This window comes from Euprymna scolopes, chromosome 34, assembly GCF_053919585.1.
Source record: "Euprymna scolopes isolate OS-2025 chromosome 34, ASM5391958v1, whole genome shotgun sequence".
Lineage (NCBI taxonomy): Eukaryota > Metazoa > Mollusca > Cephalopoda > Sepiida > Sepiolidae > Euprymna > Euprymna scolopes.
Genome location: NC_136515.1, coordinates 55,618,511 through 55,640,174, shown reverse-complemented (window position 1 = coordinate 55,640,174; position 21,664 = coordinate 55,618,511). Strand labels below are relative to the sequence as shown.

At 34.9% G+C, this 21,664-nt stretch overlaps 1 protein-coding gene across 4 annotated transcripts in view; it reads right to left on the bottom strand.

The window, feature by feature from the left end:
* The window catches only part of LOC145259207 (neuronal membrane glycoprotein M6-a-like), a 1,045,587-nt gene that overhangs the window by 67,932 nt on the left and 955,991 nt on the right, over positions 1-21,664 (bottom strand). For all 4 annotated transcript variants that reach the window (XM_080117042.1, XM_080117041.1, XM_080117040.1 and 1 more), the window contains exon 3: positions 3,307-3,469. In XM_080117042.1, the coding sequence (XP_079973168.1) occupies positions 3,307-3,469 (163 nt within the window). The remainder of the gene's footprint in view (positions 1-3,306; positions 3,470-21,664) is intronic.

The following is a 21,664-nucleotide window of genomic DNA, read 5'->3' as shown; positions in this document are numbered from 1 at the left end:
TGTGTAAACAAATTGAACTTAGGTATTTGGACAATGGCAAAACATAATTCACTGCCCGCATAGCAGCAGCCGTACAGTGCAACAGTTAGCTCTTGTTTGGGCGATCAGGTTTCGATCCTGGCGAGGTAGTTGCTTGTCGAGCTGTAAAACAGTACTGCATGTGGATGATATACACACACACACACACACTTCTCCCAAAAGCAGGCAAAATATATTTTGGTACTCTTGTAAAATAGAGGTATCAGATTATTGCCTTCCGAAATTGCTAGGTCACATGATATGCTTTTGCTGTATGAAACAGTATTTCATCCGGGGCGACGCCGGGTGGGAAGAGCTAGTATTTGAAAATTTATAGATTGCAAATCGATCGAATATTTTGTAACTCCTCGATAATACCGGTTTCAGGAATAAATGCCGGGTCAAGTGAAGGTTTCTACAAGAACTTTCTCCGAAATGTAACTTCCGGTTGACGCCATTAAGAGATATTTCAAAATGGCCACCGTTAATGTTAAAATTGATCGACTTATCCCGGTTAGAGTTTTATAGCTTCCGAAAAGCGAGGTATTTTAGAAAGCAAAATGCTAACACGGTATAGATTTTTCGTAGAGTCATAAAAAAAAAAAATCGATAAATATACGTATTGACCCTTTGTTTATACTTTCATCTAACAACCAAACAAACTACAGTGAACATATTTACCGATAGTAGACGTAGGTGCATCTACAACAAGCCGAACATGACCCTCCACGAGTAAAATATTTACTTTAACCATGACTAATGTTTATGCAAAATTAAAAAACGTAGTTGAGAAATGTGCAAACAAACGAACAGGACTGAATTACTAAGTCCAAACCCTCTTTTTTTTTGGGGGGGGGGGAAGGGAAGGTACCCAAAAAAGGGGTGAAAACGGAAAATTTCACATCAGGTTAAATAGAATAACTTTAGTTAACGGTATATCAACCATCTATGGATCATTTAATGCGGATAAATTTGCCAAGTAGAATTCTATTAGGTAGGATAATGATTTTACATTCCTAAAACCATTGCCTTCAAAAGAAAATATTACAGCGAGAATGATAGCATTACTCTTTGGCGCCACCCACAGTTGACACGTGATCGTGCATGGAGTTGCATGGTAACATTTGTTCAGAACGCGAATGATCCTCACCGGTCGTATTCTAGTATCTATTCCTGAGGAAAATTCCTAATGAACCGCCCCCTTAAGTAAACACATCAGCAAATCCCCTCACTAACTTAATGTACTTGCAATAACCCTTATGTGTGTGTGTGTGTGTGTGTATGTTGAGACGATTCAAATATTTTTCCGGTTCCGATACAATTACCGATTCCGATTCTTTATTAATCTCTAAATATTTGATTATAAAGTTATTTTTCTCGATTACTGTAAAAACATCTTAAATGTGCATGTATTTTCTCAAACGTAAAAACCACACTTGTGGGGAGTGATCTAGGTTTTAGTCTTACTGGAAGTTTAAATCAATGAATATTTATTATTTTATTATTACTGCAAGCAATGGAAGACGTTTTATAAAAACAAAATACAATAGATAATTATAGAAATCGGTTTTGGCATCGGAAAATAGGCTCAAATTTTCGCGATTCCGATACCGATACTCCAAAAAGCTAATTTTTTTCGATTAATCGTCCCAACACACACATGTTATATATATATATATATATATATATATATATATATATATATATATATATACACGCACACATATACACCACGAACTTCGACAATAACAAAAAATGTGGTATATAATTTTGATTTTGCTCAGAGGTTCGAGATACGTCATTTCTTTTAAGGGTAAAAAGAAACGCCGATCTTATCACTTGTATATTTTCGTAAATCCAAAGTTAAGAGATTTTTCTTAAATGTACTTCCGGTTGCTGTCATGCGAAGTATTTCAAAATGGTCGACGTTCAAGTTATTTTTAATATGGACTGCTTGAATGTGTACCGACTGGCGGTACACAACTGAAAAGACCTTTTAAAAAGGAAATATCGATTAGCTGTTGCTTCTTCCATCGGTTAACCACTTCAAATCGATAGAGTTACGTATCGATCCACTGTTTACAGCTTATATCACACAAAACGTACACAAACAAAGTAAAGTATCGCAGAAGATCAAAATATTGTGAACCTTTGGTTATATACACTTTTAAAGGCTGGTTCCTGATCATGGAAATTAAGCGACGTTTATCTTTTTTTTTCTTTTTTTTTTACACAGTGATCACCACTTATCAAGGCCCGGAAGCCACTCAGGGATAAGGGTTATTGCAAGTACATTAAGTTAGTGAGGGGATTTGCTGATGTGTTTACTTAAGGGGGCGGTTCATTAGGAATTTGTTAACATTGGACTTGAAGACATCCAAGTTGTAGTCCGGAGGGAAGCAGGCAGACGGAACAGAGTTCCACAGGCGTGCAGTTCTAAGAAAGAAGCTTTGTTCATGGAATCCGCGTTTTGATTTAGGCACAGATATAGAGTGGGGGAAATTTTTCACAGTGGATTCAGCTAGACGGGTGTTTCTCGTGAAAGATTGGCGAGGGGGGACCAGAGATTGGAGTTCAGACGAGCATCTGCCATGGAAATAACGATAAAACAAGGACAGGCTCGCAACGTCTCTTCTGTGGAAGAGAGGTTGCAGGGTAGAGAAAAGGGCATCCCCCACTAAGCCACGAAGTCTATTTTGTAGTCTGTCAAGGCAGGATAGGCTGTTTTTAGCAGCTCCTGCCCAGATATGGCAACAGTATTCCATCCTTGGACGTACTTGGCTTTTATCTTAAGTATCAAATGGATTGCCATTTGGAAATACGTTTGGAATGAGGATTGATTAATATTATTTAGATTCTTCGAACTACATGTTCTCATCTTACGTGTTTTTTTTCACAAGAACCCCTGGCGTGGTGAATAAAGTATTTGGTGGAATTCAGTTGTAAAGTTACTCTTGAGGTTGAAGATTCAATCCAGAGTGCGAGAGGGGGAAGCACTAAAAAATACAATTGCGAATTACTTGGGACTTCTACAGTCATGGTTGAGGGACGAAAGCAGAATGCGTCCGTGAATTAAAAAAAACAAAAAACAAAAAAAAAACTGTGTGTGTGTGGGGGGGGGGCGTTTAAAATTTCGTGTAGATTCCCAAGTTGGACAAGATATTTTAAGTCGGAGGTTACATCGACCGAAAGCTTGAAAATAGCACAAGATGAGAACAGTATTAATGAGGGTTAAAATACGAACACTTAAGAATACTTAAAGAAAAGAAAAAAAAAAAGATAACTTACAAAGAGCCATCTTCCATAATCTTGCGACATTTTGTCACACCGTAGAGGAGACTTCCGGTAAGACCACCCAATCCGAGCAGCAGAATTATCCAGGCAATGAGTGAGGCACATGGGACGTGCGACAGGCAGGTTAGGAACTTGTCACAGCAGTTCTCTTTTCGGGCTACAAAAGAAAAAAATAAATAAATAATTAAATTAAAACAAACAAAAATAAAAATAAATTGATGTCTTCATAACATAACTAACCAAAGAGATATCCTATACTTCCCACGATGATATTAGAGAACTGGAGCATGTTTAACTGTACTTAAACGGAACGAAAAATGGGCAATATATATTTATATAGGCACACACACACACACACACACACACACACACACACACACACACACACACACACACACACACACACACTAGCAGGGTGATCAGACATTGCCCGGATCAAATGCTGATTAACGAATATCTCACACTCCCATATTTTTACGGTCATCAAAATCTATGAAATAACCCAGTTTTTCAATCAAATCAATTGATTACTTCTCTAATTGAAGACTCATCGCGACGCACCTGGAGACAGCTTCACATACCTCTCACAGTAACTAAGTTCATAATTGGCAGTCCACATTGCACTGTAGAGAACCTACTGTTGATTTTATAAAATTTTTATTTAAAAGTTTAAAATGCAAAGGTCAAGTATCAGGTTTCAATTGTGCACTGAACGCGTCCTTGTTATATAAAAAAGATCTACTGTTGATTTTATATGTTGGGTTTTTCGGCTTGTGTGGTAATAAAACTTCTCAAATGCACTTGTGATGTTAGGCTGTGTAAAGCGTTAACTTTGGTCAAAATCGCCTGTTTTTTCTTTCATCGAATTTTTTTGATTATTGATACTTATCGAAGACATTCACATACAAAACCAATTTAAGGACACAGGCACAAAGTACCTTCGTGTGAAATTTTATAAAAATCGACCCAGACATTTTCGTGTTTATAGGGAACGAACTCACTGCCACACAAAGTACCTTTAATAGTATATATATATATATATATATATATATATATATATATATATATATATATATATATATATATATATAACACAAAGATTATTTGGATCATTTAAGTATTTTTAAATGCTTTTTATTACATCTCCAAAGTTCAATCCCTTTTACTAATCATTGCATTTTTGCAAAGATGACCGCTAACGACACGAGAGTCAGATTTTCGAATCTTTCTTTTCAACAGTACTAACAGGGAGACTCAACGATGCCCAGGATTGAATGAGAATCAACGAATGTTTCACCCTCCCATATTTTATTATCGAAATCGATAAAAATCGCCCATTTTTCAATCCTCCCCGCAATCACAGTCCACAGTACATTGTAGTCTACATTGCACTGTAGAGAACCTACTGTTGATTTTATAACATTTTTACATAATGGCTTGAATTTAAGTTAAAAATGTAAATATAAAGTATCATGGTTAAATTGTGCTCTAAACAAACATTCCTTTCGAACGTGCGTTTGTCATATCAAAGAGCCTACTGTTTATTTTATATGCCTGGCCTTTCTGCTTGTGCGATAATAAAACTTACCTAATGCAGCTGTGATGTTACACTGTATAAGGCGCGGACTTGCGTCAAAATGGCCTGTTCTTTCCTTCATCGGATATTTTCGATTATCGAAGTCATTCCGATACATGACCTATTTAACACACACTGCCAGGCACAAAGTACATTGGTGTGAAGTTAAAACGATTGGCCCAGCCATTTAGGAATCCATATGGAACGAACTCATACACAAAGTTCCTTTTATATAATAGTAGATATCACAGTTGAGAACTCATCAATTGCACGGAAAGGTAATATTTAACCGAATATTATCTTTTATAAGTATTTTTTTTTATAATTTTCGATTTTGAGCGATTATCGAGACTACATGATCATCTAATGTCAGCCATGTTTTTTTTTTTTTAGCGGAGGGTCTCGGACTAACTTGAGTTGACACTCGCTGTGTGTAAAAACTACAAAAAAATCGCTTTAAAAGTTAAATACAAAAACTTTAGTAGATAGACGAGAAACTTATCTTGTCTTTGGTAATATTTATTTGTTGTACATTTGTTTTTTTTTTTTTGTTTTTTTAAACTATTTTTTCGTTCAGCTGAGTGCAATTAAACACACCCAAATATAATACTCAAATTTTTTAGGCGGCCCACCTAATTAATGCCAGTCATTTTTGAATACCGATGTTTTTAATATAGTATAATACACTGGTACTCGTTAATACTGCGAGGTTAAGTCAGGCTATGCATGGTCAGTACTAGATGGGTGACCGTATGGGAATATCAGCCGCTGTATGTTAGACGTCGGCACCTGTGTAAGAACCTAATGTCATCTATTAAGCCTGTTAATCCCTAACCAAGCACCGAATGGATACCATAATACTTAGTTCGCTGCGCCTTATTAAGGTCTATACAAAATTTCAGCCAGATCACTCCAGTACTTTTAGAGAAAAAATTGTAATGAACAAGATTAAGACATATTTATTTAACTGGATTTTCCTGATGAAGGTTCTGTTATGAATCCAAATATAGAATTCAATTTTAATAAATTAATATTAATTAATCGATTCTGCACTTGTTTGGCCTTGAAACCGTTACATTTTGATTTTTTTGTTTGTTTCAATATCAACAGTGCTTACTATAATTAGTAGCACTTGAGTCGTAGACGACGAAACACGGGTCAGTGGAGAATTAAAAAAAAAAAAAACAAAAACAAAAAATTTAAATCCAGCAGACTGCTAAATTATAAGGAAAATCTTAAAATAAGAGCGTATTTATATTTTGTTTACAGAAAGTTTAGACTTTGGGTTTCAAACCCGATAATTGGGACCGTTTTAGATACCCATATCAAACCCTCTTCAGCCAATACTCATCTCTCGGAGATAGTATTGGCTGAAGGGAGCTTGATATAGGTATCTAAAACGGTCCTAATTATTGGGTTTGAAACCGACGGTACCAATGACTTGTCTCATCTAAAAACTTTCTGTAAACTATATATATATATATATATATATATAGCTTAGAGAGTTAAGAGAATAGAGTAAATTCAATTCTATAAGAGGAGACGTATCGAGATAAGATAAAGCTCAACAAATTTCATTGGAGCTTATAGGAAAACAATAAGAGTGGAAAATGAAATCACAAAAACTATATATTGGTGGTGAATATTCTATTACCTAGCATCTTCTATACTCCTCTGATGAGAAGCATTAGGCTTTGAAATACTTTGGTATAAAGAGTCCCCTCTATTCGCCAACTAAATGTTTGTATACCTTTATTAAATAAATGAATCATTGGATATTCACCAATATATAGTTTTTGTGACTTCATTTTCCACTAATTATATATATATATATATATATATATATATATATATATATATATATATATATATATATACACACACACACAAAGGACTAATTTGGAAAGGAATTTTTTTAATTTATAATCAACTGGCTTTGCAATCTCAAATTCCCCCGATTCGAACAATATAACCAAAGCTCAGTGGGTAACTAAACAGGTCACTTCTAGTATACATTTAAGATCAAAGTGGACTGCTGTAGTGTATAAAGGAAGGGCTCGCCGGAGTTAGTTGCATGAACTGGTGCGTATATATTTCCATATATCTCCTGCACTTGCGTACCGATCGATTCAATAGAAGCTGCAATGGCGATGAAAAACGTTGCTTTAAAATATCGATTTCTGTTGTAAATAAGATCGGTCGAAAGACACCCGCCCGCCCTCCGCACACCTCCCAGAATCATAGATATTCTTAAACGCTGGCTTTTTAGAATCGAACACTAATCAAGTGTTAGAGAATCGAGACATGTATACGAACAATCACATCGATCACCTGCACCCGTAATCCATGCCTTACGGCAAGCCACCCCATCTCCCCGCACACCACTTCAGCAATCCGGAATTGGGAAAGAAATTTAATTCAATTAGACTTTATTTAAAACATGTTTATATTTCTTATAAAGAACTCCGAGAGTGCAGACTACCGCGAACAATTTTCTTGTTATGGTATGAACTTTTTCGGGGGAAACTAATATCGAAATATGCTTATTGTATAACCGCTCGATTATTATTGATATTCGACTCCATGTTAAAGATTCACTTTCTAAATAACGTCATTTCGGTATGATTCATAAACTGCACAGGTACCGATATTTATTTTCACAACGTTTCGGCCGATGAAACCTTCGAGCTACATTTCCTTTAAAAGAAGCAAGTCAGATAATGACAGCTTAGAAAGGCTATCTTGTGAGGACTCACTTTCTGTGAGAGAAAAAGGCGCGCACACACACACACACACACACACACACACACACACACACACACAAAGAGAGAGTTCTCGCCCATTTAAGGACGTGTACACATAAGGATACCTAATGTAAGGGAGTTAACTCTAAATCTTAGAAAGTGAATCACAGAAAGATTTGTTTCATTAGCTCTTCTCACAAGAAAAAAAAAAATAGTGCGATAAAAAAATCGATACATCAGTATAAATATCTCCGACTGAGTTCTAATCTTGCCATAGTAGCCAGGATGAGCTATGGATATAATTAAGCACACATACACACAATGGAGGGGTAGTTTACTTGAAGCATTGCTGGTAAACAAATATGTAAATGTATAAGAAAGCTGTAGAATACCGGGATGGTGAAGTGATGTGAGGTAGGAACAAAAATGAAGGTATTGGCAGCTGGCTTAATTTCCTATTCCTTATTCAGTTTTTACCGCATAATTTCCATTGGTTTTCTTTTTGAAAAAGAAAGACACTTCTCGAAATTATCAAATATATTCACCATCTAGGTTACATTGTAAAAAAAAAAAATAATAAATAAAATAAAATAAATAATATATATATGCGTTTTATTTTTTATTACCGTATCTTTCTGTTAAGTTACATTATTGTTTCAGCTACCCGGCCGTTTTTCTGGCCATCTGTAGCTTCCTCAGACTTTTACAGAAATGTCCGTTGTCATGGGATGAAAGAGTTAACAGGGGAGGGGTTCGAGAAGAGCGGGGGGGGGAAGGGAACAAGGGGGAAAGGTGGGAGCGGGTGCTTGGTATGTCGGTAATGTTCTAGTTTTGGAGTTTAAGGAACTTGTGGGGGAGGGTCTGGGAAGTTAATTTCTGGTGTGGCTGAGAGCATAGGGATACATGGAGGAGGAAGGGGAATATGTGAGGGTAGGAGGAGGGGGGGTTACTTTAAAATTCGCGTCTTAATGTTAAAGTTTTTGGCGTCTCGTTGGTGAGATGATTTGATTAGTATGTCTTGACCTGTTGGGTGTTCACTTAGGTTCGGAGGCGGGGGCTATGATTAGGTTTGTTTATTTAGTTTACGATTTCTACTAATATATATATATATATATATATATTTTTAGTAATATGATTGATAATTTAAAATTTAAAAATCAAATTATAATTAAATTAAAAATCCGTTTCATAAGAAGGAACAACAACAAAATCATTGATTTTGTTGTTCCTTCTTATGAAACGGATTTTTAATTTAATTATAATTTGATTTTTAAATTTTAAATTATCAATCATATTACTAATATTAAATTAGCTCTAGGATATTTAACTATCGAGCTTATTATATATCTAAATTACAACGAGCACTTGTTCTTTCCTGTATTTTAATTAAACTAGTAATTTCACTATTTCATTAAAATACACTCTGCTCTTTAGACTATTGTTCTAATCTCCTTTAAATTATATATATATATATATATATATATATATATATATATATATATATATATATATAAAGAGGGGTGATGTTTACGTTGGGCGAGTTCATTCCTCGAGAGGTTAGGGTTCATTCCTCGAGAGGTAAAAGGAACCAACATGAGTGAAGCATTAGGTGTGTCAGAATTTTTTGGGAATTTTTGACACACCCTAACACAAAACTGCGAATAAAATATTAAAAAAAAACAAACTCGCAATTTCTTTTTAAAGTGGGTTGTTTTTCTTTATGGAATATACTTCCAAAATAAACTATTAAAGTCGTTTAAAAAATAGAAATATTTTTTATTTAAAAAAAAAAAACAGTCTTTACAAAGTGCCTGCGCGCCTCCATGCAGCCATTTTGTTTACGTAATGAAATCAATTGAATTTTACGAGTTAATTTTTTTTTTTTTTAATTATTTTCACTTTAAAAATCTATAAAAATTTTTCTATTGGTTCAAGTTTTACGATATTTTCAGGTTCATTGTGAAATTGTATGCTCTTTCCAATAAACCGAATATAATATTCTAGACAAAGGTTTTTTTTTTAAATTCACCCCCCCATTTTGAAATGTCTATTAAAATGAAAATAATTTTCTCACCTCAAATTTATATATCACAAATTGAAGATAAAAGATCAATAAATAAAATAAGCTAATTAAAAAAAATAGTTATTTGCAAATTTACCTGTAAAGTCCAAAGTTTAAAACCTTTTTTAAAAACCACGTTGAATTTTTAAGTGAAACCTTATCTTATACTGCACAGAAAGTTTCGTTTAATTACAATTATTTCTAAATCATTCAATGTTTTTTTTTTAGATATTAAAAAAATTCACTCCATAAAGAAATAAAATATATTAAATCAAAAACTTATGCATTTCTTTGAAAAAAGAAATAAAATTCGACTGTTTTTTTTAAAGCAAAAACTTATAAAATGTGACTATTTGTCACATATGGTAACATTTCTTCACGCACAAGGCTAGACGGCTAATGCGAACATGTGCTTTTTACGTCCTTCTGTCCATCCGTAGTTCAAAACAAGAAATACCGGTTCGACGTTTCGCTAACACAGTAAAAATGCTTACGTAATGGCGGCCTTTTCAAATAGTTGTTTAAAAAATTTTTATTTAAAAAATACATGGAATTTAAAATATAAATTCTTAACAATGAAGAATGGAAGTACCCATTGAATAGTATTTTTTATAGGTAAGGAATTTTTTTGGAATTAATATATATTTTTTTATAATCGAAGTAAAATTTCGTTGATTTTCTTCAAATCTTTTTTTAAAAAATAAAATCGATTTAAAAAAAACAAATATTGCACAATTTGCTATTAAACCAGTTATTTCTTTAAAAGTTGGTCTTTGCTCCTTTAATTGAAAAAAAAGGGGGTTTAATTACATTTTTCAAGTAGTTATAAGCTTGGAAAGATAGGTCGAATTATTCAATTTTTTATCACGCATTTTAATGTCGGTTTCTGACACTGCTAGTGAAGCATAGCAAATGGTATTATGGTCAAGGGGGTGTGAGGTGGTTTGAAACATATAAAAGAGGTTCTTCCATTCCCTCCCGTGTCGAATTTTAGTTATCGTGGTGACTAGATCAGACCGTTTGATTTGCTCTGGCAAGCGTTTTTCATACTGTTGTTACTAGAACCGGTGGGGTGGGGGTGGGGATTGGGGGAGTCGCTAAAAGAGTATTTCTTTTGCAACCCTAATGTTTGCCTGCTCGCCTTAGTGTCGCCCTTCAACCCATTTTTTTTCCGACAATATTAAACAAGTCCATATTTGCTGATTTGCGTGTGAAAGATTCTGGGGAAAAAAAAATTATATGCGAAGATTTATATTCTAAATACGACCTTCGTTTGTTGATTAATTTCTGTTCATGCGTCACTTCGAGATCATTGCTAACAACTTTCTCACACACAAACATATTACAATATAATTTATAACTTAATATTGCAGCATTAGGAATTGACTATATAATGTTATAAATTGAATTTTAAAAAATTCTTTATGTTGCAATATTTTAAGTGATAAATTTATATTTTTACTAGAATATCTTGCTTTTTTTCTTTTCCAGTTTTAACAACTAGTCCTGTACTTTTTCATGTTTAAGCTTGACCATATTACTTTTCATGCTCGCATTTTTCTATTGTAATCCATTATTTTTCCAGGCTTCGAATAAATTCACTCTTTCTTTGATTTCAGTCTTATTTTTCCCCCGTAAACACATAATGTACAGCACTCGTCTGCTTCCAATAAAATCCAATTATCTCCCTTTCATTCTATTTCATTTGTTACTTCGTTTTTCGCGACAGCAGTGAATTAGTAGCAACAGTAATCACCGAAGCGAATTGGTTGCTATGGAAACCGGCCATAAAAAGCATCGCTCACCTTACATACTTTAACGATTTTGAACACCAGAAAATTCATAACTTGTTTTACTGAACGAAAATTGAAAATATTGTTTTATTCACAATATAGCTGAGAAGGTGATCTATAAACTGTAATAATTGTTTGAAATTTGGTCGAAAAATGAGTGAGCGGTGAAGCTTTAAAGCAGTTCTAAATGACTAAAACTGTCACTTAACCATAGATTCAAGCACTACCGTGTTTGAGATACATGAGGAACGTTTCAAAAGTAATTTTTTCATTCCACCCGAATGGATCAGAGGGGGATTACAAATTGCATTGTGATGATGACTGAACTTACGCATTCATGACCTGAAAGTTCTGTGTTGCAGATATTGACAGTTTCAGAATAAGTAACACCTGTCAGACGTTCGTCAGAAGTAGCGACGAGTTATTGAATTCCTCCATGCGGAAAAAAAATTGAACTGATCAATATTTACCGGCGCCTGTTGAAAGTTTAGGAAACTAGTGCAATTGATGTCAGCACAGTTGGGAGATAGGTTTGTCGATTTCAGAATCACGACAAATGTGACCGACAAAGCGCGCTCTGGATTTTTCAACCGTGTCATCAAAATAGGCTGGCAAAAGTGCATTGAAAATAGTGATGACGATAGAAAAATAAATTCTGCAACACAAAAGGTCTTTTTTTTTTTTTTTTTTTTAAATGGTACTACTCGCGTCTTGTAACTGATTTCTATATAATTTTGTTTGTCTGTACTTCGCGATAACTCTAAGGCTAATAAAAACACTCCATTTTGGGGACTATTTTATTTGTCCAAAAATGTTCTGTGTATGTCTATTTAGCAGTTTTGCATGGTGCTAAATGGGAGGGGGGGAATCATGGACTTAGTCAGCTTTTCAACGTTTTAGGAACAACCTACATAGTGTGTATCAGTGCGGAAAATTTAAAGATTGTTTCTACGCTACGAAACAGGTGCTGTCAAGAATTGAACATTTTAAACATACTAAACGAAATAAACGGTAAGGCGAACAACATTTTTCAATTTGGGATACAGACTGTCATTTATTTATATATGCTCTGTAGTTATATTAAACATACATCAAGTTTCATAAAGAGATTGGTATAAAAGGGAGAAAGGTAATTGAATAAGAATTTTTCCGATTATATGACTTCATTTAAATCGCATAAACTTTAAGTATTTACTTCAACAGTGCTCAATACATTAAGTAGAGCGAGGTTAGTAAGTTATAAAAATATATGGCAATTAAGCTATGCAGAATATTCCGCGTTTCATCCACGCTAGAATTCAAGCTTATGACCAATCCTAGCGTGGATGAAACGCAGAATATTCTGGAGCTTAATTGCCATATTATATATATATATATATATATATATATATATATATATATATATATATATATCGCTAGCTCTTTCTCATTAAAAATGTAATTTCTTAATTATGCTAAACGATGTACGGTGGAAATTTATTTTTTTGACATGTTGGTGCAAACATTTGAACACACAACATGCCGCTGATGAAGTGTCGACCTGGATACATTGAGTAATTACATAATCAATTAAACATCGGAAACTTATTTAACCCCGTTGGGGATCTCGGTAAATTATGAAGAAAAAAAAAAAAGCCTCTAAGAGTCATCTTGATAAATACAAAAAAATAAAATAAATTGTTTAAACAGAGGCCCCAGGGAAAAGATTCTAATCTAAGGAGGCAGTGTCAACATTCAAAATAATGTTCTTTAAAACAATCTAGATACTATTATGTTATTTGGGGAGTTTGTTCGTACGCAAAACACAAAATAAATAAAATAAAATAAAAAAAAACATGCTATTGGTTGACGAATAAGCAGAGTACACATTACTAAGTTTTAACGATGCCAATATTAGTTAAAATATCACGTTAAACAAGCGGATACGTATTGTATAGATTTTCAACAAGTGAAGCATGCATGGTCCACCGTGAGTGCACAGTGAACGAGGCATAAAATTGACTAAGTTCAGCATTTTACCCCCACCCATTTAGCCTCCAGGGCACGTCAAATCCTGGTAAAAATGAACAAACGGTGCAGTTTTAGGCCTTAACATATGTAAATTTGGGTTCTGCATCATGCAAAAAAAAAAAAAAAAGAAATGACTAAGTCCACGATTCCCCCCCTCCCATTCAGCACCATGCAAAACTGCTAAATAGACATACACAGAACATTGACAAATATGGTAAAATAGTCCCCAAAATGGAGTGTTTTTATTAGCCTTAAAAGAGCACGTTGGGCACACCCAAGAGTTATCGCAAAGTACAGACAAACAAAATTATATAGAAATCAGTTACAATTTTCATAAAGTTTTATAAAAACACCAAGGCATCAATTCTTTTTTTCATAAGGACAAAAGTGTCAATTTTAGCCATTTTATCCCGAAAGGGGAGCACCTGGAGTTTTCCCGGAAAATCCATTCTGTTACTTTTTTTTTTTTTTTTACTCATGTTTAATGTTTGTGCAAAAATTCCAAGGCGTAGTTATTGAGAAGAGTGCGGACAGACGAACGGACAAGGATGAACTTACAGGTCCTTCCCTCTTTTGTCGAAGTGGGGGGGGGGGGGAAATCACATTAAATATATTTATGTAATGTTTTAAAGCCAAATTACCTTTATTTTTGCTAATCCAAACATTTCTAATTATTTTACCAATACATAGAATACGTAAATGCATTCATCGTAGCTTCTTTTAGCTATAAAGCTTCAGAAACAAGGTAAAGATGAAAAAAAAAATGGCATTAAGGTATACATCTTATTGCATATTAATAAATGGTCGCTTTAAGGTCTCACCCACCTACAAACGTTTTTATAAAAAATAAAATAAAGAAAGCTACAGTTCACTACTTCAAATACTTAGGAAGCTCCCTAAACAGGCGAGACAGTATGGATTAAGAGTTACAGTGCAGGATATGTTAGGCTTCAGCAGCATTTAACCAGCTCTGCAAGATCTGGAGAAACAAAAAATTCACCGTAAGATCTAAATTAAGACTTATAACAGCAACGTCCTGTTCCCATTGCTTCGTCTAAAGTCAGGGCTTCATCGAGAATGAACAATGTCAAGATTTTTTTTATTTACTATTATAGATACTGCTTGTATTTGTTTGGAATTTGTTTTAGAGGGCAGCCAATCAAGAACCTGTTTACATTGGGGTTTTTTAAAGCCGAGAAGCAGTCCCACGGTATTGTGGAAACTTGACATCTCAAAATTAGTAAAGAAAAAATTACACGCATTCGATTCCATGTGTATTAGAATTCTATAACCAAATGGAACCAAGTGAAAGGCTACACTAACCAACATGTAGTATCGTTAATAATCTGCAAACGACGTCTGGGCTTGTTCTGACATATCCTTAGATTAGCCCCAAAGAGAATTACCAACAAAGTGCTTCAATGGACTCCTGATGGAAAAAGGTTCTGATTGTAACGGGGTGAAACTGGAATGGCGCTGTGGATCAAAAACGACGGTATACTTTGACTGACTTATGTATCGCATGACGCGGGAGTTCCTAAATATAACTAATGTCTTAACCCTAACTTAACTAACCCTAACTGTGGCGACCTTGAGATTTTCCTTTTTACTCAGATTTTTCTAAAAGGGTACTACTCAACTATTTTGCATATAAAAAGGTTAGAGTTTCTACAATCAGTATTAGTCGTAAGATTATCTTACGAAGGCGAACAGATGTTATGAATAAAGAAAAAAAAAACACATTTAGACGTTAAAACCTGAATTCTACTCCCTTATGAGGGATCGTATTACCTGTCATAAAGGACCCTTCACTTTTTACAAAGGAATCACCATTTATCAAGGCCCAGAGACCACTTGAGGATAAGGGTTAAAAGATAAACTTATCCGCATCCCCTCTTTATTTCCCTGTTCTTCATAGGTTATCTTAGGCGATAGCCAACAACGACCTTATGTCTAACTCTGCTCTTGTGGGGAGCTAAGTAAATAGGAACAACCATCAATCCTTATGCATGTCTATGTCCGGTATGTTCAGAGAATGAAACCTGACAGAATGTAGCGGTAGCTAAAATGCAAATTAAAAATCAAGCATAACATCCAATATTCCTATTCGTCTTTGTATGGAAAACTAGGTTTCATAAACATTCAACCATCGTGTGATCATGTGATATATTTAAAAGATAGCCCGCCAATCGTAGCGAAAAAGACAATATATCAAAATAATTAATAGTCACGATTTAATTCAATATTTCGTCTTAAGTCAGGATTTTATCATGATAAAGTTTTTGTTTTTTCATAGAACTGATCGTCTGTGATACAGAATACCGTGGGACATCTTCCCAGCTTCCCAGAAGCCCAACGCAAACAGGTTCTTGATGAGCTGCCCTCGAAAATAAATTAAGTCGTCCAATTTCCACCATCACAGACCATCACAGTACCCATTAAGCCTTATCCTTGAATGATCTCCGGACCTTGATAAGCAGTAACTATAATGGTAAAAAAAAAAAGCCTTGCTTATTGGATCATTGATTCACGATAAAACCCTGGCTTAAGACGGAATATTGAATAAAAACCTTTTTATATTAGTTTGTCATTTTTGCTACCCTCTTTTCCATATTTATCTTTTGATATGAAGTTATGTGTATATGTATGTACAGGTTTAACGGTACTTCTGCAGTTTATAACCCGTGTTGAAATAACATTTAGAAAGCAATTCTTCACATGGGTAAGGGCTTTATTAAATATTCTGAGAGCAAGGGTGGGGGGACAAAGAAATGGCCCCTGTAAAATTTATAATCTTAGCCAAGGGTTTATAAGATAGATGAATTGTTAAGAAAAATAAGATTGGAAATGAATGGGCACGATAAGAGACAAGGATTCGTGTACATGGGATTGGAGGCGACTATGTTGTACTCTAAAGGGAAGCAGTCCAGTGGTACTTATCTAAGATCGGATAGAAGTATATAACGGACAAATCAGCAAGTCCGCGCAGATATGTCAGAACTCGCAAAGAAAAAAAATGATGGCCTATTTAAAATGTGTAACCTGAACCAAGAGTAGGCAAGAAAAAAAAAAATCAACATCTGCGAATAGCGTAGCCGGGCAGCTCATTTAAGAGATGCGCCCGGGAAGAACAGGATCGTTGGAAACAAACGATAGGAGGAAGGGGAGCAAAACAGGTATAGAGGGAGAAAAAGAGGGAAGAATGGGAGTGAAGAACAAACACGTTTCAACGAGGTTAAAGGAAGAGAAATGGGGAAGGGAGGTACCTCCAGTACAAAATGGCGACTTAAAAAAAAAAAATGATGTCACCGCGCGCATTAAAAATACCGTGGGAGTGATACAACTGACTGTCGACACCAACAAATGGCTGACACGCCTGGAAACCAAGAAAAAAAAATGCAGGAAGGGAAGAAGCCCAGACGAAAACCTTAATTCCTTCTCTGGGAACTGGGTCAAAAATAGAAACAAATTAAATAACAAAGGAATTGGAATGATGACGTCAGAAATTGTAATTTCGGCTTATTCATAACCAATTCTTGGCGCTGAGGGAGTTGTGGTTAGAGTTAAATATTTGATCTTCGCTTTTGGAACTAATTTGCTTGAAACCTTTGAAAATATATTGTACCGTATACAATATATTTATTTCTATTTATTTTAAATATTTATTTTTTATCTATTATCGGGCATTTAAGCATCATTTAACTTATGAGGATGTGTCTGGTGTTACCTCCACCATGAAAAAAAAAAAAAAAAAAAAAGTATTTCCTGAAGAAATATTTATGATTCGAAAATTTGAGGGGAAAAAGAAAAGGCCTTTCCTGTTAAGAGTTCCAAAAATGAATAAACTTAAAATTTTCAAATTTATTGGGACCACCTTCCATTGGCTTCGTTTTCATCATTCTCCGTCCCAACTTATTTTGTTGAGATAGAGAGAGCACTCTTAAGCACGTTATATATGGAATACAAAATTCAAACCAACGGTTTTAAGACCAAAACTAGTGCGGACATTAAAAAAAAAATAAATAAATAAATAAATAAATTCATTATTTCAAATTATAAGTTCTTCATTAGGTAAATCAAGTTTTTTCTTAAAATATTTTTATAGTTTTAAAACCGTTAAAAGTTTGAATTTTGCATTCCATATATCGGCAGTTCTAAAAAGTGAATTCTTGTTATAGGACACTCGTCGACCAGAGCTCACATTGTATTGAACATTTAAACCTTCAACATCTGAAAACGTCCCAAACATTAGAACCGCCATCGATTCCTCCGTTTAGTCTCGAAAAATAAATACCCCCTGTAGGGGCAGCTGCGCGTGTAATTGTAAGGCAAGGTTTGCGCAATCCCCAACCATACCTCTCCTGAATCGACACTGAGTCCATTGGCAAGAAGTCCAGAACGACTGGAAACAATGCTGAGAAGCGTAGAGCACATACAGTACCTGGAAGTCCCAAATGGTCACCCATTTGGTACTGACCAGATTCAGCGTTGCTTAACTTCGGTGATTCAGTGAGAATCAGTGTGTCAACGTAAAAAAAAAAAAGTCGCAAGAAAACACCTGAATTTTCCTCGTGAAGAATTTATAATTCGAATCAATATTTCACTAAAAAATGTACGCACTAGTTTTAGTATTAAAACCGTTAACATTTGAATATGTGTGTAATTTAATTCGTATTTCCTCTCATTTGCCTATCAACCATAGTTTAATTTTGCCCAGTAAAGGTCTATCTATCTATCTATCTATCTCTCTCTCTCTCTCTCTCTCTCTATATATATATATATATAAAGAATAGCGAAGGATAGAAACAAAAAATAAACTAGGTCAGTTAGAGTCGTCAAGGAATCCGGGTCAAAACCAACATTTAAGACGCGTGGTTCCTGGAGTGTCAAAAATCGTATGTTCTGTGACGCAGCCAATGACGTGTTGGGCTAAATTATCGTCTCCATTAACTGCAGTTTATCTGCCTATTAGCCACTCTTCGGCCATTAGAGGGGGGATGGTTTTCCTTTTATCGTCGTTGAAATAAAACGAGGAAATGCGAGAACAGATTCGGAACATAGCCAAGGCCATAACGGGTCATGCAGAAAGTCGTTTCTTTGGCGAAAAATGAACCTTGTAACAACTAGGATGTTGGAGTGTTCAGAGCCATTATACGACCGACAATTGACATCACGTATGAAACCAGTAAATTCGAAAATGCTTGACGTAATACGATTTTAGGTTCTTGTTGAGAGGGAAAGGTGACAGATCGTTTTTTATTTTATGTCATTTCAAAGCAAAAACAATATTGTCATGTCGAAAATTGTAATATATCCAAAAATGACGCAAATCCGAGTAGAAAGTTAATTATAGTTAAGTTCTTGTTACTGAAAATTGAGAAAATTGCATTTTTCGTAGATCTTTTGAAGTAGACAGTAAAGATTTTACACATAAGGGACATAACGCCTATTTTACATTACATCCTAATAGTGCTTAACTTACTCTACGGCGATAGACGTTCTAAAAACAGTTCTACTCGATGGATTTTCGTAATTTTTAGATATATTACTATATTCGACATTTTTCTTTTGCTTAAAAGAACATTTTAAAAAATCAATTTGTCGCCTCTTAAGAAGCACCCAATTTTATTATGTAACGAATTCTGGCATCGCGGAATTGAAATTATTAATGTCTTTCCTGGAACAGTGTGAAAAAGGTCTCTTGGTGCTTGACATCAGGTGTCCATTTCTCAGCTATGTTTTTAAAACCCTGTTATTTCTCTTTCTATTTTTGTTCATTAATTGATTTGACGAAGAATTGAAAACGTTCATGATACGTATGGACCCTTTTTTATTCTTAAACAAAAAGACCGGATTTAAAAAATTTTTTTTATATCCAACCCAACAGATTTGTTATTTACGTCACAGGATTATTTGGTTGGTTGGTTGTTTTACGGCATATCAACCCTTTTCATGTTATTTAATGCCGAATTAAAAAAAAATGTTTTTATTTTTTTTCAAGTCGGTTTCTATTCAACCCATAGTGGGGATCCTAACAGGTACTACCACTCCGGGTCAGAGTGGACCTGGGAGCAATGGCAATTGAAGGGTGGCTCCACATTCCCCAAAGCTTGCAAGCTGGGGCCTCTTCATCGGATATAGTTTTTTTTCCATGGGGGTCACCACTTATCAAGGCTTGGAAGCCACTCGGGGATAAGGGTTATTGTGTGTACGGTAATCAATGGAATAGTATCGTAGTAATCGTTAGTATTGGAGATTTGATAAAGTGTCTTAAGGAGGCGGTTCATCAGGAATTTGTTTATGTTGGACTTGAAGACATCCAAGTTGTAGTCATGTGGGAAACAGGCAAACGGAAGAGTTCCACAGGCCTGCACTTCTAAGAAAGAAGTTTGTTCATGGAATCTACGTTTTGATTTAGGCACAGATAAAAAATGGGGAAAATTATTGACAGTGGTTTCAGCTAGACGGGTGTTTTTCGTGAAAGATTGGTGAGGGGGGGACCAGAGAGTTAAGGTCATATCCAGGACCAGTACGTCACAGAACACATGATTATTATCTTTGGTATTTATTTGCTTCTCCTCGAAAGCAAACTGTAACGCAAGGTTGTTTTTAAAGTGGTGGGAAACCAGCTCCCCAAAAAGGGGTACTTTGGCGAAATAAAAATTAACTTGGTATATAAGGATTTCCCCTACATTGATTAAGGACAATGTAACCCGTGCAGCATCAGAACAGATACTACACTTTGATTTTAGCCCGAAGGCCATTGTGGTCCTTATTTCTTCATATGCAAAACCTAAAATGATAAACCAATTTCACAGGAAATTTTCCGTTTTAAATTGTGTCGGATGTCTTTAAAAAAAATAATCAGTTTGTCGCCAGTAGAAGACGCCAGTTGCACAATCGGCGGCCCTCTTTCAGGGATGGCCTTGGTATTAACATATTTCGGGCGAGTGTCGCTTGAATCGATTGTAAACAAGAAACCAGGTGTTACCAGATGGCATTTTTTTTTGTTCAAACTTTTGTAGGGAAAACAAACAATGTTTAAACAAGTCAATGGCATTCGAAAGTTAACGCGGCCATTTGTTCCGCTTCGTTACGTTCTGTTTTTATAGATTTTTTTTTTTCAAGACAATTAGGCAGTACGATGACGTCATATGGAGGAGGAAAACATGTGTTAAAAATCGGGTCGGTCCTAGAAAGAGGACAAGCTACATCTATCTATGAAATAGAACAGTGTTCGTTCCATATAGACTCGACAACGCCTGGGCCGATGTTTATGAAATTTCACACAAATGTGATTCTCTATCTAGCAGTGTTCTTCGATAGGTTTTATGTTGGAAGGTCTTCGGCAAGTAACGATAATCGAAATAATTCAATGAAAGGAACAGGCGATTTTGACGAAAGTACGCATCTTACACAGCCTAACATCATAAGTGCATTTAAGTTTTTATTACCACACAAGCTGAAAGGCTCGACATAAAATCAACAGTATGTTCTTTGATATGACGGGCGCGTTCGGAATGAATTTTCCTGTTTAAAAACATAATTTCGCTATGGTACGTTACTTTTACATTTTAAACTTTAATTCAAGCCATTCTATATAAAAAAAGTACTTATTTTTAAAACAGTAGCTTCACCACGGTGCAATGTGAACTACAATGTATTGTGGAAAAAGTCACTGCAGGGAGGTACGTGAAGCTTCCTCCCGGAGCAGGCAATCTATCAATTTGATTGAAAAATAGGCGATTTTGACGATGATAAAAATATGGATGTGTAAAACCTTGATCATTATTCAATCCCGGGCAACCTCTGATCTCCCTGCTAGTATATTTCATGTCTGATTCTGATTTGGATCCTTTCAAACCTTCAAATTAATTTTCTTGCTTCAGGCAAGAACTGGCTGATGTATCTTCCATAGTCACTGTAAGCCCAAGTAGAATTTTTTTAAATATGGGAATTTTAATCTGTACTTCCACCTAATCATTTGATAAAAAAAAAAAAAAATACCGTAAAAACTGAATTTAACTTGGAAATCCTATCTAAAAAAAAAATGGCATGGTCCGTAAACTGCACAAGAACCGGAATGATATGCATGGAGTCATTAGTTTTGTCAAGTAAGCTAGTCAAAGTGGTATAGCCACTCCAACAGAGGTAGAAATGACACACT